Genomic DNA, 26,269 nt, shown 5'->3' on the forward strand with positions numbered 1-26,269 from the left:
TGGGGGGTCCCAGCGTGTCCTGCTGGACGGAGCCGCGCTCATGCTGTGGGGGTCCCAGCGTGTCCTGCTGGACGGAGCCGCCTCTGCTGTGGGGGTCCCAGTGTGTCCTGCTGGACGGAGCTGCCTCTGCTGTGGGGGGGTCCCAGCGTGTCCTGCTGGACGGAGCCGCCTCTGCTGTGGGGGGGTCCCAGCGTGTCCTGCTGGACGGAGCCGCCTCTGCTGTGGGGGGGTCCCAGCGTGTCCTGCTGGACGGAGCCGCCTCTGCTGTGGGGGGTCCCAGCGTGTCCTGCTGGACGCAGCCGCCTCTGCTGTGGGGGTCCCAGCGTGTCCTGCTGGACGGAGCCGCTTCTGCTGTGGGCAGAGCTCTTCCTCCTCAGTGTTCGGAGCCTGTGTTGCAGTCTTGTCTCACACGGCACCTCTAGTGGGTGGTTTGATGGAAATAGCTCTTTCTGTCTGTTTTTACATGTTAAATATTCTTTTATGTGTCGAATGTAACTATCAGATACTTTCCCTTGCTGTATAAAGTTTAACTTTTAACCCCTAGGTTTAGTTGAATTTTCTCCAGAGTGATCATGCAGATTTCATCGGATATTAACCAAACATGGAGTTTAGGGTTCTTTTAAATATAAACAAGTGGTTTAAAAATTTATTTTTTTTACCTGTTTAGGTATTTACATATATATATGAAGAGTCTTCAGGCGTATTTTTGTTGTTTTCTTCCTGAAGAGGATGCTTTCACGTGTTCACGTGTTCATTCCTTTCAGACTCTAGAATAACGGAATGGGGGCAGAAATGGGCCTCCCTCTTCCACCTGCCCGTGCTCAGAATGCCTGTCACAGCGTCACTCACTGTGACCAGAGTGTTGGCAGTTTTTGTGACAATTCTATTTGAGGGAAGCTCGTATTTCCCCTAGTACTGGAGTTAGCAAACATGGGCTGTAAGGTGGTTTCAGTAAGCTTCAAGTTTCCAAAGTCAGTGTCTGAACCGTGGTGCTGGGTTGCTAAGCGGCGCTCTGGGTGTGCGACTCCTTCCTCAGGGCGCCCGGGGCACGGGCTGGCGCCGCATTCTGTGAGGAGCGTTCCTCCCTCTGAGGGACCCCACGTGGCCTCCAGGGGCTCCCTCTGCCAGCTGCCGAGGGCACGGCGGCCCCGAGTGTGCCGGGCTGTGCGCAGGGGCGCGGGCGCCGGCCTGTTCCAGCCCCTCCTCCTCTGCGTCCCACGGCCACATGGAAAGCTGACAGGTGCAGCTCTGTGGGGGGGGGGGGGGGGCACCAGGGGCAGATAAAATTCAGGACACCCAGATAAAGGTGAATTTTCAGATAAAACAAGTTTTTAGTGAATGTCCCACAAGATTGCACGTGATTAGATGTCCTATATCTCATTTGACGACCCTGAACGTATTCTGACATTGTTGCCCCCAGAAAGGAGAAAGAGGAACATGTATCCAGTTGTTCATTTACAGATACGTAAAATGGATTGTGTGGGATTGCCTCTGGAGAAGTCAGGCGGGAAGGGCACTGTCGCTCTGCTCTGACACTCTGGACCCCGTGAAATAAAACATGCTGGAGAAGTGCCGTGTGCGGGGTCACTAGAGACTTGTCTGCCCTGCAGGCGTCTGCGCGGGGGCCGGGCGGGGGAGACTCGGGAGCCGGGGCAGAGGTGGGCTGGCTGTGCAGCACCTGCGGAGGCAGGGAGAGCACGGAAGGGTTGTGTTGAGGGACAGGAGTTTGTGTGTGCGTGAGGACCTGTGAGATGGTCGTGGCGCTCTAGCGAGGAGGTGGGATGGGCTGTGGATGACAAGAAGAACGGTTCCAGTTGCCAGAGCGCCGCCCGCTCTCCTCTCCTCCTCCTTCCTGAACTCACACTCACCTCCCGTCTGCTGAGCCCGTGGCCGCAGGTCCGTGACGGCGTTCCTGTGCTTCCTACTGTTGAGGAGACGGTCAGCGAGGGGGCCTGGCAGGCTGTCTCTGAGTCGTCTGTTGAGACTGGTCAGCGAGGGGGCCTGGCAGGCTGTCTCTGAGTCGTCTGTTGAGACTGGTTAGCGAGGGGGCCTGGCAGGCTGTCTCTGAGTCGTCTGTTGAGAGGGGACGATAAGAACGGGGGGGCCTGGGAGAGGTTTCTGTTCTCCCTTCTCTGCGGCTGAGTCTGCCGATGTGGGTGTGGACCGAGAAAAGTGTGTAGTATGCTGGTTAGCTCACAGGATGCCTTTCAGAAGCATTCAAAATTCAGAATATTATGTGAGTTTTTTTCCACCCCTAAACAGACATATATTTCATGTTCTTGGTACTTTTAACTGTATTGAAATAATTGTTTTTGATCAGTTACATGCTGCTTGTTTTCTTTATCATTCATGTGTCATTTCTGTGTGAGCACACTGCATTTGTTTTCTTCGTTTCTAGTTAATAACTGCTGACTGTTAGCACGTTAAGTCTTTATTGGATGCATGCCAGACGCTGTTTCAAGGTCCATGATAGAGAGGTTCCCTTCAGAGACCCAGCCCCGGGGGCTCCGCCGGGAGGCGCGGGCACGGGCAGCATGTGCGGTGTGGTCAGTGGTCCTCGGCGTGTGAGGACGAGAGGGGCCCGAGTCCCTGGGGCGGCCGTGGTGTCTGCAGCAAGCAGGGTGGTGCGCGTGGGGGGTTGGGCCCGCAGGTCTGGAAGGGAGCGGCCCGTGTCCAGGGAGAGTCCAGGTGGTTCTGAGGCCTCCTTTAGGATCAGGACTTGGAGTTGGACTTGAAAGTAAAATTGTTTAAAAAATGCTTAGTTGCCGCTGTGTCCAATGAGGCTGGTCCAGCAGCCGCGAGGCGACCCAGTGACGACCTCTGGTGTCCCAGTGCTGCGTCAGACTCTCTCATCTTCTCAGGGTTCACAGGCTGACCCGTGTCAGAAATAGAAGATTTTATTGGGATGTTCCTTGTATACTTTGGCATTAGCAGCGGCTCTGACGCAGCTGTTGTGTTGACGGCGTCCTGTGTCTGAGACTTCAGGGCACACGTGTAGCCTAGGACCTCTGCCCTCGAGGTCCGAGCTTCCGTCCCGGTCCCAGCACCTGGAGTCCAGCTGGCAGCTGATGGAGCAGGTCGGAGGCCCTGCAGGTCACTCCGCGTCAGAGCAGCAGGTCAGGGAGACGGCCTGGCTCTCCAGGGAGACTGCAGAGTGTGTGCAGGCGGCGCAGGCTGGCTCCCACGGGAGGCTCGTGACCCAGTGGTTCCCGGGAACACGTTCCTCGTCTGCTGTCGGCGCTGAGATCCAGCCAGCCGCTGACGGACGTCGTCTTGTGGTAGATGGAGTAGAGTCTGTGCAGAGTGAGTAACAGACCTGCGTGCAAATCAGACGTGTTCTTCCTGGGCCATCTCCCTCGTAGAAATTTACCAGCAGGGAGATCTGAAATTGCAGCACTTCACAGAGCTGCAGAACAAGTCCAGCCGCCCTGCCCTCACCCCAGCTCTCCTCCACGGAGCAGGAGCAGGAACAGGGGCAGGGTGGCTCTTCCACGGGCAGGAGCAGGAGCAGGAGCAGGAGCAGGGTGGCTATTCCACAGGCAGGAGCAGGAGCAGGGGCAGGGCACAGCGGCTCTTCCACAGGCAGGAGCAGGAGCAGGGCGGCTCTTCCACAGGCAGGAGCAGGAGCAGGAGCAGGAGCAGGAGCAGGGCGGCTCTTCCACAGGCAGGAGCAGGAGCAGGAGCAGGAGCAGGAGCAGGGTGGCTCTTCCACAGGCAGGAGCAGGAGCAGGACAGGGCGGCTCTTCCACGGGCAGGAGCAGGAACAGGAGCAGGAGCAGGAGCAGGGCGGCTCTTCCATGGGCAGGAGCAGGAGCAGGAGCAGGGCGGCTCTTCCACAGACAGGAGCAGGAGCAGGAGCAGGAGCAGGAGCAGGGCGGCTCTTCCACAGGCAGGAGCAGGAGCAGGAGCAGGAGCAGGAGCAGGGTGGCTCTTCCACAGGCAGGAGCAGGAGCAGGAGCAGGGCGGCTCTTCCACGGGCAGGAGCAGGAGCAGGACAGGGCGGCTCTTCCACAGGCAGGAGCAGGAGCAGGAGCAGGAGCAGGACAGGGCGGCTCTTCCACGGGCAGGAGCAGGAGCAGGGCGGCTCTTCCACAGGCAGGAGCAGGAGCAGGAGCAGGAGCAGGAGCAGGAGCAGGGCGGCTCTTCCACAGGCAGGAGCAGGAGCAGGAGCAGGAGCAGGAGCAGGGTGGCTCTTCCACAGGCAGGAGCAGGAGCAGGACAGGGCGGCTCTTCCACGGGCAGGAGCAGGAACAGGAGCAGGAGCAGGAGCAGGGCGGCTCTTCCATGGGCAGGAGCAGGAGCAGGAGCAGGGCGGCTCTTCCACGGGCAGGAGCAGGAGCAGGAGCAGGAGCAGGAGCAGGGCGGCTCTTCTACGGGCAGGAGCAGGAGCAGGAGCAGGAGCAGGGCGGCTCTTCTACAGGCAGGAGCAGGAGCAGGAGCAGGAGCAGGGCGGCTCTTCCACGGGCAGGAGCAGAAGCAGGAGCAGGAGCAGGGCGGCTCTTCCACGGGCAGGAGCAGGAGCAGGAGCAGGGCGGCTCTTCCACAGGCAGGAGCAGGAGCAGGAGCAGGAGCAGGGCGGCTCTTCTACAGGCAGGAGCAGGAGCAGGAGCAGGAGCAGGGCGGCTCTTCCACGGGCAGGAGCAGGAGCAGGAGCAGGAGCAGGGCGGCTCTTCCACAGGCAGGAGCAGGAGCAGGAGCAGGAGCAGGAGCAGGGCGGCTCTTCTACGGGCAGGAGCAGGAGCAGGGGCAGGGCAGGGCGGCTCTTCTACGGGCAGGAGCAGGAGCAGGAGCAGGAGCAGGGCGGCTCTTCCACGGGCAGGAGCAGGAGCAGGAGCAGGAGCAGGAGCAGGGCGGCTCTTCCACGGGCAGGAGCAGGAGCAGGAGCAGGAGCAGGGCGGCCCTTCCACGGGCAGGAGCAGGAGCAGGGCGGCTCTTCCACGGGCAGGAGCAGGAGCAGGAGCAGGAGCAGGGCGGCTCTTCTACGATCAAGAGCAGGAGCAGGAACAGGAGCAGGGCGGCCCTTCCACGGGCAGGAGCAGGAGCAGGAGCAGGAGCAGGAGCAGGGCGGCCCTTCCACGGGCAGGAGCAGGAGCAGGAGCAGGAGCAGGAGCAGGGCGGCCCTTCCACGGGCAGGAGCAGGAGCAGGAGCAGGAGCAGGAGCAGGGCGGCCCTTCCACGGGCAGGAGCAGGAGCAGGAGCAGGGCGGCCCTTCCACGGGCAGGAGCAGGAGCAGGGCGGCTCTTCCACGGGCAGGAGCAGGAGCAGGACAGGGCGGCCCTTCCACGGGCAGGAGCAGGAGCAGGAGCAGGAGCAGGAGCAGGGCGGCCCTTCCACGGGCAGGAGCAGGAGCAGGGCGGCCCTTCCACGGGCAGGAGCAGGAGCAGGAGCAGGAGCAGGAGCAGGGCGGCCCTTCCACGGGCAGGAGCAGGAGCAGGGCGGCTCTTCCACAGGCAGGAGCAGGAGCAGGAGCAGGAGCAGGACAGGGCGGCTCTTCCACGGGCAGGAGCAGGAGCAGGAGCAGGGCGGCCCTTCCACGGGCAGGAGCAGGAGCAGGAGCAGGAGCAGGGCGGCCCTTCCACGGGCAGGAGCAGGAGCAGGAGCAGGAGCAGGAGCAGGGCGGCCCTTCCACGGGCAGGAGCAGGAGCAGGAGCAGGACAGGGCGGCTCTTCCACAGGCAGGAGCAGGAGCAGGAGCAGGAGCAGGACAGGGTGGCTCTTCCACGGGCAGGAGCAGGAGCAGGAGCAGGGCGGCTCTTCCACAGGCAGGAGCAGGAGCAGGAGCAGGAGCAGGGGCAGGGCGGCTCTTCCACAGGCAGGAGCAGGAGCAGGAGCAGGGCGGCTCTTCCACAGACAGGAGCAGGAGCAGGGCGGCTCTTCCACAGGCAGGAGCAGGAGCAGGAGCAGGAGCAGGAGCAGGGCGGCTCTTCCACGGGCAGGAGCAGGAGCAGGAGCAGGAGCAGGAGCAGGGCGGCCCTTCCACGGGCAGGAGCAGGAGCAGGAGCAGGAGCAGGAGCAGGAGCAGGGCGGCCCTTCCACGGGCAGGAGCAGGAGCAGGAGCAGGAGCAGGAGCAGGGCGGCCCTTCCACGGGCAGGAGCAGGAGCAGGAGCAGGGCGGCCCTTCCACGGGCAGGAGCAGGAGCAGGGCGGCTCTTCCACGGGCAGGAGCAGGAGCAGGACAGGGCGGCCCTTCCACGGGCAGGAGCAGGAGCAGGAGCAGGAGCAGGAGCAGGGCGGCCCTTCCACGGGCAGGAGCAGGAGCAGGGCGGCCCTTCCACGGGCAGGAGCAGGAGCAGGGCGGCTCTTCCACAGGCAGGAGCAGGAGCAGGAGCAGGAGCAGGACAGGGCGGCTCTTCCACGGGCAGGAGCAGGAGCAGGAGCAGGGCGGCCCTTCCACGGGCAGGAGCAGGAGCAGGAGCAGGAGCAGGGCGGCCCTTCCACGGGCAGGAGCAGGAGCAGGAGCAGGAGCAGGAGCAGGACAGGGTGGCTCTTCCACGGGCAGGAGCAGGAGCAGGAGCAGGGCGGCTCTTCCACAGGCAGGAGCAGGAGCAGGAGCAGGAGCAGGGGCAGGGCGGCTCTTCCACAGGCAGGAGCAGGAGCAGGAGCAGGAGCAGGGGCAGGGCGGCTCTTCCACAGGCAGGAGCAGGAGCAGGACAGGGCGGCTCTTCCACGGGCAGGAGCAGGAACAGGAGCAGGAGCAGGGCGGCTCTTCCACAGACAGGAGCAGGAGCAGGGCGGCTCTTCCACAGGCAGGAGCAGGAGCAGGAGCAGGGCGGCTCTTCCACGGGCAGGAGCAGGAGCAGGAGCAGGGCGGCTCTTCCACGGGCAGGAGCAGGAGCAGGAGCAGGAGCAGGAGCAGGAGCAGGAGCAGGAGCAGGAGCAGGAGCAGGAGCAGGAGCAGGAACAGGAGCAGGAGCAGGAGCAGGAGCAGGAGCAGGAGCAGGGGCAGGGCGGCTCTTCCACAGGCAGGAGCAGGAGCAGGAGCAGGAGCAGGGCAGGGCGGCTCTTCCACGGGCAGGAGCAGGAGCAGGAGCAGGAGCAGGGCAGGGCGGCTCTTCCACGGGCAGGAGCAGGAGCAGGAGCAGGAGCAGGAGCAGGGCGGCTCTTCCACGGGCAGGAGCAGGAGCAGGAGCAGGAGCAGGGGCAGGGCGGCTCTTCCACAGGCAGGAGCAGGAGCAGGAGCAGGAGCAGGAGCAGGGCAGGGCGGCTCTTCCACGGGCAGGAGCAGGAGCAGGAGCAGGAGCAGGAGCAGGGCGGCTCTTCCACGGGCAGGAGCAGGAGCAGGAGCAGGAGCAGGAGCAGGAGCAGGAGCAGGGCGGCTCTTCCACAGACAGGAGCAGGAGCAGGAGCAGGAGCAGGGCGGCTCTTCCACAGACAGGAGCAGGAGCAGGAGCAGGAGCAGGGCGGCTCTTCCACGGGCAGGAGCAGGAGCAGGAGCAGGAGCAGGGCGGCTCTTCTACGATCAGGAGCAGGAGCAGGAGCAGGGCGCGGGCGGGCGACTCTCGCTGGAACCTGACGGCGCTGATGGACAGCACAAGCACTTGGGGGCATTGCTCATCTCCGCGGGTTTTGGTCCAGAAGATCTGGGGGGAGCCCTGAGGCTGTGTATCTAACGCCTCCATCGCTGAGCCACTGTGCGCACCAGCATGTGGCCCTGTGTGTTGTGTAGGCAGCAGGTTTGTGCAGGAAGGACCTGGTCCGAAGGGACTGTCCCTGTGTCTTTGACAACCTTCATTTGCTAATAGAGTCACTCCTCAGAATCATGAACAAAAATCCAGGGCTGTGGCAGAGAAAATGAAGGAAATATTGATAGGAATGACAGTATTTATTAGCACCTTATATCATACAGAAGCTGATGTAGTCATGTCTTCATTTGAATTTTCTGTCTCCAGTTAGTTAAGTTGCATGCTGCCATTTGGAGAGCACTGTGGGGTCACTTGTGAGGTAACCTCTGTCTGCCTCTCACAGATGGCTCTGACTCCAGAGACAAGCCCAAGCTTTACCGCCTTCAGCTGAGCGTGACCGAGGTGGGCGCCGGGAAGTCCGACGACAGCTCGATCCAGGTAGGAGCGGAGCTGCGCCGTCCGCCTCTGCGTCCTTCCCGCCCCCTCGAGAAGCAGCACAGCGCAGCGCGAGAGGAGCAGGGTGTGCGTGTGTGTCCACGCTAGAAACGAAGACACTTCTCTGAGACTCCGCTGTCTCCAGAAGACGGCGACAATTTTAGTCTGTTTCGGGATTAAGGGAGATCACCTCTGAAAATGCCAGCCACTGGGGCCGACACGTAGAGCAGAAGCCATTCAATAAGTTGTAACGTGTTAGCTGGACATAGTCCTCGGTGCTCAGAGAGCCAGAGCTTCACGCGCTCCGTGAGCTCATCATGGCGTCTGAGTTGAGCTCGGATGGCTCCTCCCTCTCGTGCTCTCATTTCTTGGTTATAAAATGAGGGGTCATTCTGACACTCTCTCCTCAGCACAGCGTTTAATGGGTAAACAGCACTTACCCATTAAATTATCTAATGTTTAAATGACCATATGCTTTTTTAAATTTTGTTTTTTTCAATGAGAGGAGGGGAGTCAGGGAGACAGACTTCCGCATGCCCCCGACCAGGATCCACCTGGCACGCCCACCAGGGCGTGTCCATCTGGGCCATTGCTCCATTGCAACCTGAGCCATTCTAGTGCCTGAGGCAGAGGCTGTGGAGCCATCCTCAGCACCCGGGCCATCTTTGCTCCAGTGGAGCCTTGGCTGCGGGAGGGGAAGAGAGAGAGAGAGAAGGGAAATTGAATTTGGGACTTCCATATGCCAGGCTGATGCTCTACCACTGAGCCAACTGGCCAGGGCTTAAATGACCATTTGCTTTTTAACACAAAGTTACGGTATGCCTGAAATCAAGGCAGTAGTTGCTAAAATAAAATGCTCACTTTTCCGCTCTTGGTGGAAAATCCACTTTAAAAAAACACCCAAAATCTAGAGTTTATTGTATGTCATAAAGTTGGAATTCAACTTGCAGTTTAAAAATTCTGTTTTTGAAGACTACTGACTCTGTGATTTCTTTTTGTTTCAGTTGTTTGGTTCAGGAATTCAGCCCCATCACTGTGACCTCACCAACATGGACGGAGTCGTCACTGTCACACCGAGAAGCATGGACGCGGAGACGTATGTGGAGGGACAGCGCATCTCGGAGACGACCATGCTGCAGAGTGGCATGAGCGTGCAGTTCGGGGCGTCGCACGTGTTCAAGTTCGTGGACCCCAGCCAGGACCACGCGCTCGTGAAGAGGCCCATGGACGGGGGCCTGGCCGCGAAGGGCCCCAGACACAAGCCCGGGTAATCCTGTCTGCGCCGCCCCTGAGGACTGCAGTGGGTCCACTGTGCTTAGAGCAGTGATCCTGTCTGCACCGCCCCTGAGGACTGCAGTGGGTCCACTGTGCTTAGAGCAGTGATCCCGTGTGTGCCGCCCCTGAGGACTGCAGTGGGTCCACTGTGCTTAGAGCAGTGATCCTGTCTGCACCGCCCCTGAGGACTGCAGTGGGTCCACTGTGCTTAGAGCAGTGATCCCGTGTGTGCCGCCCGAGGACTGCAGTGGGTCCACCGTGCTTAGAGCAGTGATCCCGTGTGTGCCGCCCCTGAGGACTGCAATGGGTCCACTGTGCTTAGAGCAGTGATCCCGTGTGTGCCGCCCCTGAGGACTGCAGTGGGTCCACTGTGCTTAGAGCAGTGATCCTGTCTGCACCGCCCCTGAGGACTGCAGTGGGTCCACCGTGCTTAGAGCAGTGATCCCGTGTGTGCCGCCCCTGAGGACTGCAGTGGGTCCACTGTGCTTAGAGCAGTGATCCTGTCTGCACCGCCCCTGAGGACTGCAGTGGGTCCACTGTGCTTAGAGCAGTGATCCCGTGTGTGCCGCCCCTGAGGACTGCAGTGGGTCCACTGTGCTTAGAGCAGTGATCCCGTGTGTGCTGCCCCTGAGGACTGCAGTGGGTCCACTGTGCTTAGAGCAGTGATCCCGTGTGTGCCGCCCCTGAGGACTGCAGTGGGTCCACTGTGCTTAGAGCAGTGATCCCGTGTGTGCTGCCCCTGAGGACTGCAGTGGGTCCACTGTACTTAGAGCAGTGATCCCGTGTGTGCCGCCCCTGAGGACTGCAGTGGGTCCACCGTGCTCAGAGCAGTGATCCCGTGTGTGCCGCCCCTGAGGACTGCAGTGGGTCCACCGTGCTTAGAGCAGTGATCCCGTGTGTGCTGCCCCTGAGGACTGCAGTGGGTCCACCGTGCTTAGAGCAGTGATCCCGTGTGTGCCGCCCCTGAGGACTGCAGTGGGTCCACTGTGCTTAGAGCAGTGATCCTGTCTGCACCGCCCCTGAGGACTGCAGTGGGTCCACTGTGTAGAGGGCTCCACATCAGGCAGAGGTCGCATGGCCTTTAGGGTTTTTATTTTACTTTTTAGAAATTCAGAGTGGGTTTGTGGTTCTAGTTCTTACTGATTTAGTTGGTTTCAGAGAAGAAAAAGATAGAAAGGTCTTGATTTCCTTTACACTGAGAGTCGGGGCTGGTTTCTAAATTATTTTAAAATATTTTAGTTTTTTCCTTTAGAACAGGGGTAGTCAACCTTTTTATACCCACCGCCCGCTTTTGTATCTCTGTTAGTAGTAACATTTTCTAACCGCCCACCAGTTCCACAGTCATGATTTATAAAGTAGGGAAGTCCCTTTACTTTATAAAATTTATAAAGCAGAGTGACAGTAAGTTAAAGCATATAATAATAATTACCAAGTATTTTAGGTCGGATTTTTGCTCAGTTTGGCAGAATAAATCTTTATAGAACAACTTTCTATAGTTAAATCTATCTTTTATACTTGGGTTGCTCCACTGCCACCCACCATGAAAGCTGGAACGCCCACTAGTGGATGGTAGGGACCAGGCTGACCAGCACTAGGGGGCGGTAGGGACCAGGCTGACCAGCACTAGGGGGCGGTAGGGACCAGGCTGACCAGCACTAGGGGGCGGTAGGGACCAGGCTGACCAGCACTAGGGGGCGGTAGGGACCAGGCTGACCAGCACTAGGGGGCGGTAGGGACCGGGCTGACCAGCACTGGTGGGTGGTAGGGACCGGGCTGACCAGCACTAGGGGGCGGTAGGGACCAGGCTGACCAGCACTAGGGGGCGGTAGGGACCAGGCTGACCAGCACTAGGGGGCGGTAGGGACCAGGCTGACCAGCACTAGGGGGCGGTAGGGACCAGGCTGACCAGCACTAGGGGGCGGTAGGGACCAGGCTGACCAGCACTAGGGGGCGGTAGGGACCAGGCTGACCAGCACTAGGGGGCGGTAGGGACCGGGCTGACCAGCACTAGGGGGCGGTAGGGACCGGGCTGACCAGCACTGGTGGGTGGTAGGGACCGGGCTGACCAGCACTAGGGGGCGGTAGGGACCGGGCTGACCAGCACTAGGGGGCGGTAGGGACCAGGCTGACCAGCACTAGGGGGCGGTAGGGACCAGGCTGACCAGCACTAGGGGGCGGTAGGGACCGGGCTGACCAGCACTAGGGGGCGGTAGGGACCAGGCTGACCAGCACTAGGGGGCGGTAGGGACCGGGCTGACCAGCACTGGTGGGTGGTAGGGACCGGGCTGACCAGCACTAGGGGGTGGTAGGGACCAGGCTGACCAGCACTAGGGGGTGGTAGGGACCGGGCTGACCAGCACTAGTGGATGGTAGGGACCGGGCTGACCAGCACTAGGGGGCGGTAGGGACCAGGCTGACCACCACTAGGGGGCGGTAGGGACCAGGATGACCAGCACTAGGGGGCGGTAGGGACCGGGCTGACCAGCACTAGGGGGCGGTAGGGACCAGGATGACCAGCACTAGGGGGCGGTAGGGACCAGGCTGACCACCACTAGGGGGCGGTAGGGACCAGGATGACCAGCACTAGGGGGCGGTAGGGACCGGGCTGACCAGCACTAGGGGGCGGTAGGGACCGGGCTGACCAGCACTAGGGGGCGGTAGGGACCGGGCTGACCAGCACTAGGGGGCGGTAGGGACCGGGCTGACCAGCACTGGTGGGTGGTAGGGACCGGGCTGACCAGCACTAGGGGGCGGTAGGGACCGGGCTGACCAGCACTAGGGGGCGGTAGGGACCAGGCTGACCAGCACTAGGGGGCGGTAGGGACCAGGCTGACCAGCACTAGGGGGCGGTAGGGACCAGGCTGACCAGCACTAGGGGGCGGTAGGGACCAGGCTGACCAGCACTAGGGGGCGGTAGGGGCCCGGCTGACCAGCACTGCTGTAGGACAAGACTGGGTTTGCTCTGTGGAGAGGTGGGGTGTTCCCTTCTGCTCAGGGAACCAGTCTCGGAGCTCAGGCAGCCGGTCCTCTGGCGCCCCCTGGTGCCGCCCTGAGGACTTGCATGTGGGCCTGTCCTGGGAAGCCAGTGAGGTTTTGAGGGAGAAGGAGGAAGACTTGCTTTGTGGTGACTGATGTTTAGCTACGTGAGTGTTCGCCACGTGGGCCGTGGGTTCCCTGCTGCTCAGAGCAGCCGGAACGTCCCCTGAGGGGAAGCCGTCCGAGGAGCACGGCCATGAGCCGCTGTTGCTGGACTTCTCTGCACGGCCCACTGTGTTTGTCCCGTGACCGCCTTCGCTTCCGGAGCTCGGACTCGGGCCGGCGGTGGCGTGTTAGAGTTTCTCTGTGCTGGTCTTTGGACAGGTCACGCGTGTGGTGAATTCTACTTGGTTGTTCTCGCTGGGTTATCAGTGACCTCTGTGTTTTGTTCTGTTACTTTCTTTTTTCTTTTTTTTTTTTGTATTTTTCTGAAGCTGGAAACGGGGAGAGACAGACAGACTCCCACATGCTCCCGACCAGATCCACCCGGCACGCCCACCAGGGGTTACGCTCTGCCCACCAGGGGGCGATGCTCTGCCCCTCCGGGGCATTGCTCTGTCGCGACCAGAGCCACTCTAGCGCCTGGGGCAGAGGCCAAGGAGCCATCCCCAGCGCCCGGGCCATCTTTGCTCCAATGGAGCCTCGGCTGCGGGAGGGGAAGAGAGAGACAGAGAGGAAGGAGGGGGGGTGGAGAAGCAGATGGGCGCTTCTCCTATGTGCCCTGGCCGGGAATCGAACCCGGGACTCCTGCACGCCAGGCCGACGTTCTACCACTGAGCCAACCGGCCAGGGCTGTTCTGTTACTTTCAATCCTGGGAAAGGAGAGGGTCAGAGAGGCCACTGGTGCGGTCAGCCCTCTGCCTCTCTGTCCAGGGCGAGCACTGGGCTGTCACACATCTTGTGGAGCACTCTGGACATTGAGGATTTTGTGGGATGTGTGAGATCTGTCTCGAGCCTCTCACCTTGAGCTCCAAGCTTCCACCAGTGACCAGCCTCTTAGTTCGGGAAGAAAATTAGCAGGTGCCTTTATTGTCTGCTGCTCAAGAAGCCTCTTGTTCCAGCTCTGAACTGCGTGTGTCTAGCTCACCCTCCACCCGTGCCTGGGAGGCCCGGCTTTCTCTTCCGGTCTCAGCTCTGCCTGTCACCCCCCCCCCTTCGCGTCCCTTGTCACGACCTTTCCTGCTGTGTCCTGCGCACACCGTCCTCACACGCCTTCCCTTGTCGTCGTCCTTAACACCAGACATGTTGGCAGGTGAAGTGCACCTGCTCGCCGTGCCTACACCCCACTGTTCCCAGGATGTCCCGAGGAGCTCGTCACATGACCGCTCTGCCCTGGTCTGCGTGCCGCTCCGCAGGCCGGCATTGTCTCCACCGCGGCCGCTGCGCTCCGGGTCTGAGTGTGGAGCGCCTGGTCGGAGGCGTCAGCGATGTCCGTTTCTCTTCGCCCGCTCAGGCGTGGTCCTGTGACCTGTCTGCCCCGTGGCACGCAGCCCCCTGGCTCGTCAGCAGACGCAGGCTGGCTCCGCTCCTGAGAGCACTCCGTTCATTTCTGTGTGGCGGTGCTTGCACATGCTTCTCTTACGCTTACTTTAGCAGTGCCGTCCAGAGGTGGGGCATTCTCTCTCACTTGCAACATACACACGTAGGTCGGCACAGGCAGAGCACAGGTGGACCCAGGCTGTGTTGTGGCGGCCTTTACAGCTCACCTGTGTTGCTGACTAGTCCATGCCAAAGGGCCTTCCCGTTTCCAGTAAGGACAGCCATCTTGAATGCCGTAAAGAATTGGGGTGACATTTAGATGATGTCACAGCTTAATCTGTTTTATCTAGAGCCTCTTTGAATGACCAATGAAATGTCTTCCATTCCTGCATTATAGCAGGTTTTATCTAATGTCTGTGCAAATACTAATTAGAGGCATCAGAGGGTCCTCGTCCCAACCGTCTTGCTGTCCCTGGGAGGCTGGCTGTCTTGCTGACCTGGAGGCTCGTCAGTGTGAGTGCTGAGAGCTGTGGAGTCCGGACAGACTTCTGGGAAACCCGGCCCTGGTGTGCCCCTCTCCCCAGGGCAGGTGTGGCGGGCCTCCCTCCAGGGCGCTGCTCTCTGGAGGACCCTTCCTCACGCTGCCCCACCAGGTTCCTGGTCACTCAGGGGTGCCCGAGCGAGGTCCGCTGAGAGGCCCCCAGACCCCTCCAGAGTTGTAGTGACTTTCAGGGCACCGTCCCCCCCGGGTGAGCCCGCTTCAGGGTGCCCTGCCCGCTCCCCCGGGCTTCCGCCGGCTTCTCTGGGGCTGGCCGGAGTGCACGGCGCCCGCCTCTGCCGGGACGCGGGACACGAGCCGCTGTCGTCGCCGCGCGGCTGTCGGCCGGGAAGCCGGTCCTCTCGGAGCTGAGTGTGCTCAGCCCCTCGTCCCCCAGCAGGGAGTCTGCGCAGGCTCTCAGTCCCCGGTCCAGTTCAAAACCACAGTTAAAAGCAACAACACATTGTTTCTTTCCCTGAGTTATCTCCACCATTATTCACCTCAAGGGTTTTCTAAGAGCAGCTCAACCTCATGGCATGCTGCTTAAAGCCAGGAGTCCCAGAGCCACTCACCCAGGTTCTCGCCGCGTGCGGGAGGAGCTGGGCCTGGCTCGTGCCTGTCCCTGGGCCGCGTCTGCAGAGTGGGGTGGGGGGGCGTCTTTGGAATCCTGCCAGCTGCGCCCAGTAAATGTCGACACAAGAAACATCAGGCCAGTAGGGAGTTTTCATGAGTTTATTTGAGCCAGACGGAGCACACGCCAGGGAGCAAGCTCTCAAATGCTGCCCATTTTTAGTGTTTTTTACAAACCTCCATACTGCTTTCATAGTAGCTGCACCGATTTACATTCCCACCGGCAGTGCCGAGGGTTCCCTTTTCTTACATTTCTCTCGTCTTTTTGAAGCTAGCCCTTCCCACAGACACAGGTGGTGCCTCGCTGGAGTTGTGCTTGGCACTTTGTTGATGGTTAGTGGTTTTGAGCACCTTGCATACCTGTCCGGACATCTGTGTCTCCTTTGGGAAAATGTCTGCTCAGCTCTTCTGCCCACTCTTCCCTTGAATTCTCTGGTTTTCTCCTGTTGAGTTGTGAGTTCGCCACATACAGGGCGTGGCAGCGTAGGTGTGCAGATGTTCATACGGAAACGATACGGTAATCAGTGATAACACAAAGCCTCTGCTCTGCGCTCCCAGCTGAGAACTCAGCCCGCCTCGGTCTGTGCTGGGCAGGGGCCCCTCAGGTCAGGTCACCTCTCGTGTCAGTGACGGTGTCGTCTGCAGACACAGCTGCTCAGTTTGCTGTCGCCTCACGTGTCAGCTTCACTTTTGTGGCCTTTGCCTGTGGTGTCAGCGTGGGAACCGGTGTCCGGGGGCGGACAGCCTGCGCGGCCCAGGAGTTTCACCGTGTCGATCGTATGTGCAAGTCTTCGATCCGTTTGCGCTGACCTCTGTGCCTGGCGGAAGTGGTGGCCCGGTTTCGTCCTGGGGCACCAGGCGCCCCGTTTCCCAGCATCGTCGGCGGAGAGACTGTCCTGTCCCCACTGTGCCTCGTTGACTCTTTGTCATAAACTGACCGCATCTGAGTGGGTTGATTTCTGGGTTCTCTGTTCTGGTCCACTGGCCTGTGTGTCTGTTTTTATGCCAGTACCAAGCTGTTTTAAATACTGTGGCCTTACGGTATAATTTGATATCAGGGAGGGTGATACCTCCAGCTTTGCTTTATCTCAAGATTGCTTTTGTTATTTGGAGTCTTTTGTGGTTCCATGTTTGTTCTATTTCTGTGAGTAATGTCATGGGAATTTTAATTCGGATTGAATCTGTAAGTTGCTTTGGGTGGTGTGGACACGTTAACAGTCTTCTTCCAATTCATGAGCACAGAATAGGTTTACTTTTTTGTTTCCTCTTCAATTTCTTTCATAACTGTCTTAAACTTGCCTTTCCTTGGTCAGATTTATTTCTAGGTGTTTTATAACTTAAATGCTGAAAAGAAGTGCTTTTCTGAACCTCTTGGCACCTTGGGATGTTTAGCTGACTGTCCTGTGTCACTGGGAAGAGATTCTGCCTTATCGTGCGAGCGTTACTCACTGTACCTATTTTTTTTGTCCTGACAGAATTGTTCAGGAGACAACCTTTGACTTAGGAGGAGATGTTCACAGCGGAACAGCGTTGCCAACAAGCAAGGTAGGTAACTGCACGATACCTGCTGGGACATACGTGCTTAATGTTAAGGATACCGTGGACGAGTTATTGGTGTTACACTCACAAAACTGCTGTACAGACACACTCCACCTGGTCCTAGCTGTGGACAGTGATACCTGGGACAGTTGGCAGGCTGTCCTTTTCCTGAGGATGAGGGGGAGTGCCAGGGGGGTGCTCTTACGTGCTGTGTGTGACAGCTGAGGATGGGGTGTGGGGGCTGCCGGGGGGGGGGTGCTCTTACGTGCTGTGTGTGACAGCTCTTCTCGGTTGGGTGACCCTAGAAGATGGTGGACCCCTGCTGTCCCTACCCCTCCCCCCCGTTCAGTCCTTGGCGGACCCCTGCTGTCCCTACCCCTCCCCCCCGTTCAGTCCTTGACGGACTCCTGCTGTCCCTAACCCCCCCACACACACTCAGTCCTAGCTCCCACCTGTCGGCTGACCTCCACAGGCACTTGGCTTTCACAGGTAACCCTTGTCTCTGTGTAATCGGTTATTTCTGTTCTCATTTCTCTTGCTGGTAAACAGATGCCTCAGAACTCTGGACCAGCCCAGCAGGCACCCTGCGTGCTTAAGTTGTACGGGTGGTCTGGACTCACCGGGCAGTGCGTTTGCTGGTCTTGCTGGTGGTTACTTGTGTGGCCGCATTCAGCTAGTGGACTAGTTGGTGGCCGTGCTGTGCTGGGAGCCCTGGGCCTCCCCATCTCCGTCACTCAGGTTCTCTCGGGGGGACCTCCGGCCCCATCGTCCGTCCATGGGGGCGGCAGATGTCCGGGTGCCTCCCAAGGACCATGGGGTGTGCAGGTCTCCGTGAGGCCTGAGCCAGGGACTGGCACATCGTGGGTTCCGCCGTGTCCTTTGGTTGAAGCGAGGCACTGGCCCCGCCCAGGCCCGGGCTCCGGGAGGGGGCACAGCAGACTCCCCTGTCCGAGGCATTCTCTCCAGCCTCTGCCCAGCGTTCTGCTCCCGTCCAGCGTGACTTCCTAAAGCAGTCCTTGGTGGCTCAGGCACTCCCTAACCCCCACCTCTGCTCAGATCTCATTGGCTCGTGCTCTGGGGGGACGGCGTCTGCCAGGCGCTGATGTGCGCCACGCCGCCACGGCCGGTGCCGCTCTGCCTGTGTCTTCGCAGGGTCACCTCACTCGGGCTCTTTCTGTTCAGCTTGCGGGGTGTCCCTCTGCGTCCTTCCCCCGGGTGCTCGCTCTTCTCTCTGCTGCTTCTGAAATGTGGGGACCACGGTGTCAGACCAGAGCCCCTTCTCGTGTTGGTCCCAGTTTCCTGGGTCATCTCGCACGGTTGCCGGGGGTGATAGGTGCCACCTGTGTGTTAATCACTGCTACTCTGTCTTTGGCCGTGACCGCTCCTTGTCCCAAAGGCTTGCTTGACCCGCCGTGAGGTGGCTGACACGTCCTTCAGGGTCAGCGTGGCTGAAACACGCTGGGTCACTTGTCCAGCCTCCTTCTTCCCTGACCCTTGCCCGTCTTCACCAGTGGTGCCACCACAGCGTTGGCGCGTGGTCTGCCAGCTCTGCTCCGTGCCTTCCTTGCTCTCGGCCTTGGCCTCGGCCACTGGCTGGTTCTGTGGGCTCCACTGTGCAGCCGTCCACTAGTGTGCCCCTTTCTCCACCGTCACCACCGTCGTCCCAGGCTGGCGCTGCACGGCTCCCTAGGTGGAGGCCACCCTCCCTGCTGCCCAGGCCGTACTCTCCTCCCAGCAGCCAGACCGGTGCTCCCAGGACGGGGGAGGGTCTGTTCCTGCCCCGCCCTCGAAGCCCTCGGCGGGGTCTCCCCCAGACCCCACCCAGCCCTCACTCTGGCCCACACCGCTCTCTAGAGCCTGCCCTCCGCCCCAGCCGAGCCTGTGCTGCCCGTGACTGTCAGAGCACGGAGGCCGCTGCCCCCTGACCACTGCCCCCTGACTGCACATGTCCCCGTCCCCCCTGACAGCCCCTGCAGGGCTCCCTGCACTGTTGTAGTGGCCGCCCCTCCTGTCCCCGCCCAGCGGCTCACGTCCTGGGGGACGTGCTCCCTGCTCTGTGGTAGTGACCGCCCCTCCTGTCCCCGCCCAGCGGCTCACGTCCTGGGGGACATGCTCCCTGCTCTGTTGTAGTGGCCGCCCCTCCTGTCCCCGCCCAACGGCTCACGTCCTGGGGGGTGTGCTCCCTGCACTGTGGTAGTGACCGCCCCTCCTGTCCTCCAGCGGCTCACGTCCTGGGGGGTGTGCTCCCTGCACTGTGGTAGTGACCGCCCCTCCTGTCCTCACCCAGCGGCTCACATCCAGGGGGACGTGCTCCCTGCTCTGTGGTAGTGACCGCCCCTCCTGTCCTCCAGCCGCTCACGTCCTGGGGGGTGTGCTCCCTGCTCTGTGGTAGTGACCGCCCCTCCTGTCCCCCAGCGGCTCACATCCTGGGGGACGTGCTCCCTGCTCTGTGGTAGTGACCGCCCCTCCTGTCCTCCAGCCGCTCACGTCCTGGGGGGTGTGCTCCCTGCTCTGTGGTAGTGACCGCCCCTCCTGTCCCCCAGCGGCTCACATCCTGGGGGACGTGCTCCCTGCTCTGTGGTAGTGACCGCCCCTCCTGTCCTCCAGCCGCTCACGTCCTGGGGGGTGTGCTCCCTGCTCTGTGGTAGTGACCGCCCCTCCTGTCCCCCAGCGGCTCACGTCCTGGGGGACGTGCTCCCTGCACTGTTGTAGTGGCCGCCCCTCCTGTCCCCGCCCAGCGGCTCACGTCCTGGGGGGTGTGCTCCCTGCACTGTGGTAGTGACCGCCCCTCCTGTCCTCCAGCGGCTCACGTCCTGGGGGGTGTGCTCCCTGCACTGTGGTAGTGACCGCCCCTCCTGTCCTCCAGCGGCTCACGTCCTGGGGGGGGGTGTTCCCTGCACTGTGGTAGTGACCACCCCTCCTGTCCTCACCCAGCGGCTCACGTCCAGGGGGATGTGCTCCCTGCACTGTGGTAGTGACCGCCCCTCCTGTCCTCACCCAGCGGCTCACGTCCAGGGGGATGTGCTCCCTGCACTGTGGTAGTGACCGCCCCTCCTGTCCTCGCCCAGCGGCTCACGTCCTGGGGGGTGTGCTCCCTGCACTGTGGTAGTGACCGCCCCTCCTGTCCTCCAGCGGCTCACGTCCTGGGGGGTGTGCTCCCTGCACTGTGGTAGTGACCGCCCCTCCTGTCCTCCAGCGGCTCACGTCCTGGGGGGGGGTGTTCCCTGCACTGTGGTAGTGACCACCCCTCCTGTCCTCACCCAGCGGCTCACGTCCAGGGGGATGTGCTCCCTGCACTGTGGTAGTGACCGCCCCTCCTGTCCTCACCCAGCGGCTCACGTCCAGGGGGATGTGCTCCCTGCACTGTGGTAGTGACCGCCCCTCCTGTCCTCGCCCAGCGGCTCACGTCCAGGGGGATGTGCTCCTCCCGCACCGGGCACCAGGGGGAGCGTGTGTTGAGTTCTTGGGCAGTCCTTCTTCCCATCCAGTCCTGGTCTGGTCTGTCTGGTCTGTTGATTGGCAGCAGGGGTCTGGCTTGACATGCTCGCTGCTCTGTGGCCGGGCAGAGCAGCGCGTGGTGCTGACGAGTCCCGGGAAAGAGCTGTTGAGTATGGATGGAGTAAGTCTCTTGGAACCAAACTTTGTTGTCTTTGTGAAAATTACAGTTTTTTATAAAATGTGTAATCAGCATGGAAAACTTGGTAAACTGGAAAAAAAGTTAAAACAAGAAAACCCTTCATTGACAATTTATAGTTGGCTGTGGGTTATATTTTATGGACCCTTTTCTGAACTCTATGCATGTATGTGGGTTCATTTATACATTTTAACATAACTAAATCTGTGTGCTCACACACCTTTCTGTCCTGCTTTCTTTGGCTGTTAATTTTGAAGCATTTCCTTTGAAATTATCAGAAAACAAGCTAAAATTGTACTAGAATGTGTTAGCATATAAACATACCATAATTTATCCATTACCTGTTAATCATTTAAAATAATTGTTTGTAGTCTAAATATTGCTGTCCACTGACTAAGCGGTTTTATTTAAATGGATCTCCCGGAAGTAATTATAATGACTGTGTGTGGGCATACACAGCTTTGTAAGCACAGTTGTCATGACATCCTGTACTGATGAGCCTTTGAGACAACGTAAAGGATTGGTTTAATGAATTTCGGTGAATAGACAACAAAACGTTATACAGCCATACAACTTTGTAACATAAAAGCAACCTAAGACATTTACAGCATATGAAACAGCATTTTTTTTACAAAGTAGGCAGTGCAATTTCATTTGTGGAAGACGAGAAAAGCAGCAGTGTGTGCATTGCAGGGCCGGCCTCGGGTCGCAGGGGCCAGTGTGCAGTGCAGGGCCGGCCTCGGGTCTGAGGGGCCAGTGTGCAGTGCAGGGCCGGTCTCGGGTCGGAGGGGTCAGTGTGCAGTGCAGGGCCGGCCTCGGGTCTGAGGGGCCAGTGTGCACTGCAGGGCCGGCCTCGGGTCTGAGGGGCCAGTGTGCACTGCAGGGCCGGCCTCGGGTCGCAGGGGCCAGTGTACACTGCAGGGCCGGCCTCGGGTCTGAGGGGTCAGTGTGCAGCGCAGGGCCGGTCTCGGGTCTGAGGGGTCAGTGTGCAGTGCAGGGCCGGCCTCGGGTCTGAGGGGCCAGTGTGCACTGCAGGGCCGGCCTCGGGTCTGAGGGGTCAGTGTGCAGCGCAGGGCCGGCCTCGGGTCGCAGGGGCCAGTGTGCAGTGCAGGGCCGGCCTCGGGTCGGAGGGGCCAGTGTGCACTGCAGGGCCGGCCTCGGGTCTGAGGGGTCAGTGTGCACTGCAGGGCTGGTCTCGGGTCGGAGGGGCCAGTGTGCAGTGCAGGGCCGGCCTCGGGTCGCAGGGGCCAGTGTGCAGTGCAGGGCCGGCCTCGGGTCGCAGGGGCCAGTGTGCAGTGCAGGGCCGGTCTCGGGTCGGAGGGGTCAGTGTGCAGTGCAGGGCCGGCCTCGGGTCTGAGGGGTCAGTGTGCAGTGCAGGGCCGGCCTCGGGTCGCAGGGGCCAGTGTGCAGCACAGGGCCGGCCTCGGGTCGCAGGGGCCAGTGTGCACAGCAGGGCCGGCCTCGGGTCTGAGGGGTCAGTGTGCAGCGCAGGGCCGGCCTTGGGTCGCAGGGGCCAGTGTGCAGCGCAGGGCCGGCCTCGGGTCTGAGGGGTCAGTGTGCAGCGCAGGGCCGGCCTCGGGTCGCAGGGGCCAGTGTGCAGCGCAGGGCCGGCCTCGGGTCGCAGGGGCCAGTGTGCAGCGCAGGGCCGGCCTCGGGTCGCAGGGGCCAGTGTGCACAGCAGGGCTGGCCTCGGGTCTGAGGGGTCAGTGTGCAGCGCAGGGCCGGCCTCGGGTCGCAGGGGCCAGTGTGCAGCGCAGGGCCGGCCTCGGGTCTGAGGGGTCAGTGTGCAGCGCAGGGCCGGCCTCGGGTCGGAGGGGCCAGTGTGCAGTGCAGGGCCGGCCTCGGGTCGCAGGGGCCAGTGTGCAGTGCAGGGCCGGTCTCGGGTCGGAGGGGTCAGTGTGCAGTGCAGGGCCGGCCTCGGGTCTGAGGGGTCAGTGTGCAGTGCAGGGCCGGCCTCGGGTCGCAGGGGCCAGTGTGCAGCACAGGGCCGGCCTCGGGTCGCAGGGGCCAGTGTGCACAGCAGGGCCGGCCTCGGGTCTGAGGGGTCAGTGTGCAGCGCAGGGCCGGCCTTGGGTCGCAGGGGCCAGTGTGCAGCGCAGGGCCGGCCTCGGGTCTGAGGGGTCAGTGTGCAGCGCAGGGCCGGCCTCGGGTCGCAGGGGCCAGTGTGCAGCGCAGGGCCGGCCTCGGGTCGCAGGGGCCAGTGTGCAGCGCAGGGCCGGCCTCGGGTCGCAGGGGCCAGTGTGCACAGCAGGGCTGGCCTCGGGTCTGAGGGGTCAGTGTGCAGCGCAGGGCCGGCCTCGGGTCGCAGGGGCCAGTGTGCAGCGCAGGGCCGGCCTCGGGTCGCAGGGGCCAGTGTGCAGCGCAGGGCCGGCCTCGGGTCGCAGGGGTCAGTGTGCAGCGCAGGGCCGGCCTCGGGTCGGAGGGGCCAGTGTGCACTGCAGGGCCGGCCTCGGGTTTGAGGGGCCAGTGTGCACTGCAGGGCCGGCCTCGGGTCGCAGGGGTCAGTGTGCAGCGCAGGCTCGGCCTCGGGTCGGAGGGGCCAGTGTGCACTGCAGGGCCGGCCTCGGGTCGCAGGGGCCAGTGTACACTGCAGGGCCGGCCTCGGGTCTGAGGGGTCAGTGTGCAGCGCAGGGCCGGTCTCGGGTCTGAGGGGTCAGTGTGCAGTGCAGGGCCGGCCTCGGGTCTGAGGGGTCAGTGTGCAGCGCAGGGCCGGCCTCGGGTCGCAGGGGCCAGTGTGCAGTGCAGGGCCGGCCTCGGGTCGGAGGGGCCAGTGTGCACTGCAGGGCCGGCCTCGGGTCTGAGGGGTCAGTGTGCACTGCAGGGCCGGTCTCGGGTCTGAGGGGTCAGTGTGCAGCGCAGGGCCGGCCTCGGGTCGCAGGGGCCAGTGTGCACTGCAGGGCCGGTCTCGGGTCTGAGGGGTCAGTGTGCAGCGCAGGGCCGGCCTCGGGTCGCAGGGGCCAGTGTGCAGTGCAGGGCCGGTCTCGGGTCGGAGGGGTCAGTGTGCACTGCAGGGCCGGCCTCGGGTCTGAGGGGCCAGTGTGCAGTGCAGGGCCGGCCTCGGGTCGGAGGGGTCAGTGTGCAGTGCAGGGCCGGCCTCGGGTCTGAGGGGTCAGTGTGCAGTGCAGGGCCGGCCTCGGGTCGCAGGGGCCAGTGTGCAGCACAGGGCCGGCCTCGGGTCGCAGGGGCCAGTGTGCACAGCAGGGCTGGCCTCGGGTCTGAGGGGTCAGTGTGCAGCGCAGGGCCGGCCTTGGGTCGCAGGGGCCAGTGTGCAGCGCAAGGCCGGCCTCGGGTCTGAGGGGTCAGTGTGCAGCGCAGGGCCGGCCTCGGGTCGCAGGGGCCAGTGTGCAGCGCAGGGCCGGCCTCGGGTCGCAGGGGCCAGTGTGCAGCGCAGGGCCGGCCTCGGGTCGCAGGGGCCAGTGTGCACAGCAGGGCTGGCCTCGGGTCTGAGGGGTCAGTGTGCAGCGCAGGGCCGGCCTTGGGTCGCAGGGGCCAGTGTGCAGCGCAGGGCCGGCCTCGGGTCTGAGGGGTCAGTGTGCAGCGCAGGGCCGGCCTCGGGTCGCAGGGGCCAGTGTGCAGCGCAGGGCCGGCCTCGGGTCGCAGGGGCCAGTGTGCAGCGCAGGGCCGGCCTCGGGTCGCAGGGGTCAGTGTGCAGCGCAGGGCCGGCCTCGGGTCGGAGGGGCCAGTGTGCACTGCAGGGCCGGCCTCGGGTTTGAGGGGCCAGTGTGCACTGCAGGGCCGGCCTCGGGTCTGAGGGGTCAGTGTGCAGCGCAGGCTCGGCCTCGGGTCGGAGGGGCCAGTGTGCACTGCAGGGCCGGCCTCGGGTCGCAGGGGTCAGTGTGCACTGCAGGGCCGGCCTCGGGTCGGAGGGGCCAGTGTGCACTGCAGGGCCGGCCTCGGGTCGGAGGGGCCAGTGTGCACTGCAGGGCCGGCCTCGGGTCGGAGAGGCCAGTGTGCATTGCAGGCTCGGCCTCGGGTTGGAGGGGTGAGGAGGCGTCATGCACTGAGCCGAGCTTCTCTCAGGGCCCCTGGGGGGACGAGGACTCTCGTCTGATGTTGCTGCAGTGGCTTTCTTTCTGCACGTTTATTGATTCTGTTCAGGTTGTTTTCCTGATACGGGGAATTTATCCTACAGTCTGTTCTAGGTTGGTTAGGAATCTGTACTCAGTTCTTTGTTAGGTATTGAGCTATAATGACAGATTGTAAGTCCTCTCTGGAACCAACAAGTAACCCCGAAGACCCTGGCTCTTCACAACACACGTACCCTGTCAACTTTGTCCTGACTAGAGGACTTTCCGGGTGGACACGTGCTCCTGTCTGTGCTCGGGAAGGCCCTGTGTGTGGGCGCGGCTGCACACCTGCTCTGTAACGGGAGAAGGGGCGGCGAGTCTGTTACTCTTTCCGGAGCGTACTCCTGGCCGCACTGTGGACGTGCGTCCTCGGCACCCAGTGTGTCCCTGGGCTGCGCCCCCTGAGGCGTGTCTGTTACTCTCTCCGGAGCGTACTCCTGGCCGCACTGTGGACGTGCGTCCTCGGCACGCAGTGTGTCTCTGGGCTGCGCTCCCTGCCCCCGTCCTGCTCCCCTGCGTGGCGGCCTGGCCTCACGTCACCTGCAGCGTGCGTGGGAGCTGTCCGGGTCTGAGTGCCCGTGTTCCCCTTGTAGAGCTCGTCGAGACTGGACAGCGACCGGGTGTCGTCCGCCTGCAGCACGGCCGAGCGGGGGATGGTGAAGCCCATGGTCCGCCTGGAGCAGCCTCCCGAGTTCCGTCGGCAGGAGAGCAGGTAGGATGCGTCTCCTCCCGGAAGGGAGGGCGGTCGGGGTGGGGGGGGCCTGCAGAGCCCGAGCTGGCCGGCGGGTGACGGTGTGGGAGAGTGCTTCCCCTGCAGAGCCCGAGCTGGCCCGCGGGTGACGGTGTGGGAGAGTGCTTTCCCTGCGGGGTGCTGACTGGGGGCAGGTGCTCGTGGGCAGTGAGCCTTGTACGCCAGTGCAGTCTGGGAATAGGCATGTCAAGTTCAAATGCTTGTTTAAAAGTGCTTCTCTGTAAAAACAGAGTTTTTATAGGTTTTAACATTTGATAATTTATGTATTAATATAAAGCTCATCATTTTACCAACACTTTTAAAAGAAATCTTGTTTAAAAATTGACAAAGCCAAGAATGATTTTGTGACCCTCGCCTGGACCTGGAGAGCATTATGCAAAGTGCAGTGAGCCCGTCAGAGAGAGACCAGTGCCACGTGATCCCCTGTGTGCGCGCAGTCTCGCGAGCACGGCGACCCTGTGTGCGCGCAGTCTCGCGAGCATGGTGACCCAGCAGACACGCAGGGACTGACTCCCAGGGAGAGCCGGCTGCTGGTGGCCGGGAGGGTGGGGGGACCGAGTAAACCGGGGAGAAGCGCGTGGCCCTGGGGCAGCAATGTGGCATTGCGGGGGGGGGGGGCAGGCATAGGAGGACAGATGGTGACAGAACCATATTGACTTCGGGGTGAACACAGTGCACTGTGCAGAGATGTGTTGTAGGTTGGGCACCTGAAACCTGTATAATTTTGTGACCCATTGTCACCCCAGTAAATTCAATGAAAAGGTAAGAAAATACGTGAAGCCAAAAGTGATTTTGAGGTGAGTCTCTAGTATTTGTGGAGTGCCGTGTTGTTGTGTCTTAGGTACTGAAATCCATGTCAGTGTTGCCAGCGAGGAGCGAGTGGCAGACAGGAGCTCCAGGGGCTGCAGCCTTGGGCACCGGGCGCTCGGCGGCCCCGTCGGAGCTGGACAGCGCAGGGGGCACGCCTCAGCACGCGCGGCGGCCATGACACTGCCGGCACCTTTGGACGCTGTTCAGATTTTCAGAGCAGCCATTCTGACAGGTCCCTGTCACAGATCCAGTCCCCGAGGCAGGGGACTTGCTCAGGGTCACCAGCAGTTTGGTGACAGGCCGTTTTCCAGCGCCCAGCAGAGGGCGCTGTACAGCCTAAGTTTTTGGTAGTGTTCATCACCGTCATCAAATTTGTAGATTCATATGGGAATCTCAGGTTTTTAACTTTGTTTTTATTGTGGGCTTTTGGTTATTTTCATCAAGATGTTTGTTG

The 26,269-nt window shown here is 61.6% G+C and overlaps 1 protein-coding gene across 17 annotated transcripts in view; it reads left to right on the top strand.

The window, feature by feature from the left end:
• The window catches only part of AFDN (afadin, adherens junction formation factor), a 150,382-nt gene that overhangs the window by 67,593 nt on the left and 56,520 nt on the right, over nt 1-26,269 (top strand). For all 17 annotated transcript variants that reach the window (XM_066372832.1, XM_066372838.1, XM_066372840.1 and 14 more), the window contains 4 exons: nt 7,965-8,059; nt 9,061-9,323; nt 16,490-16,559; nt 24,848-24,966. In XM_066372832.1, coding sequence (XP_066228929.1) covers nt 7,965-8,059; nt 9,061-9,323; nt 16,490-16,559; nt 24,848-24,966 — 547 coding nt within the window. The remainder of the gene's footprint in view (nt 1-7,964; nt 8,060-9,060; nt 9,324-16,489; nt 16,560-24,847; nt 24,967-26,269) is intronic.

Source organism: Saccopteryx leptura, chromosome 3, assembly GCF_036850995.1.
Source record: "Saccopteryx leptura isolate mSacLep1 chromosome 3, mSacLep1_pri_phased_curated, whole genome shotgun sequence".
Taxonomy (NCBI): Eukaryota; Metazoa; Chordata; class Mammalia; order Chiroptera; family Emballonuridae; genus Saccopteryx; species Saccopteryx leptura.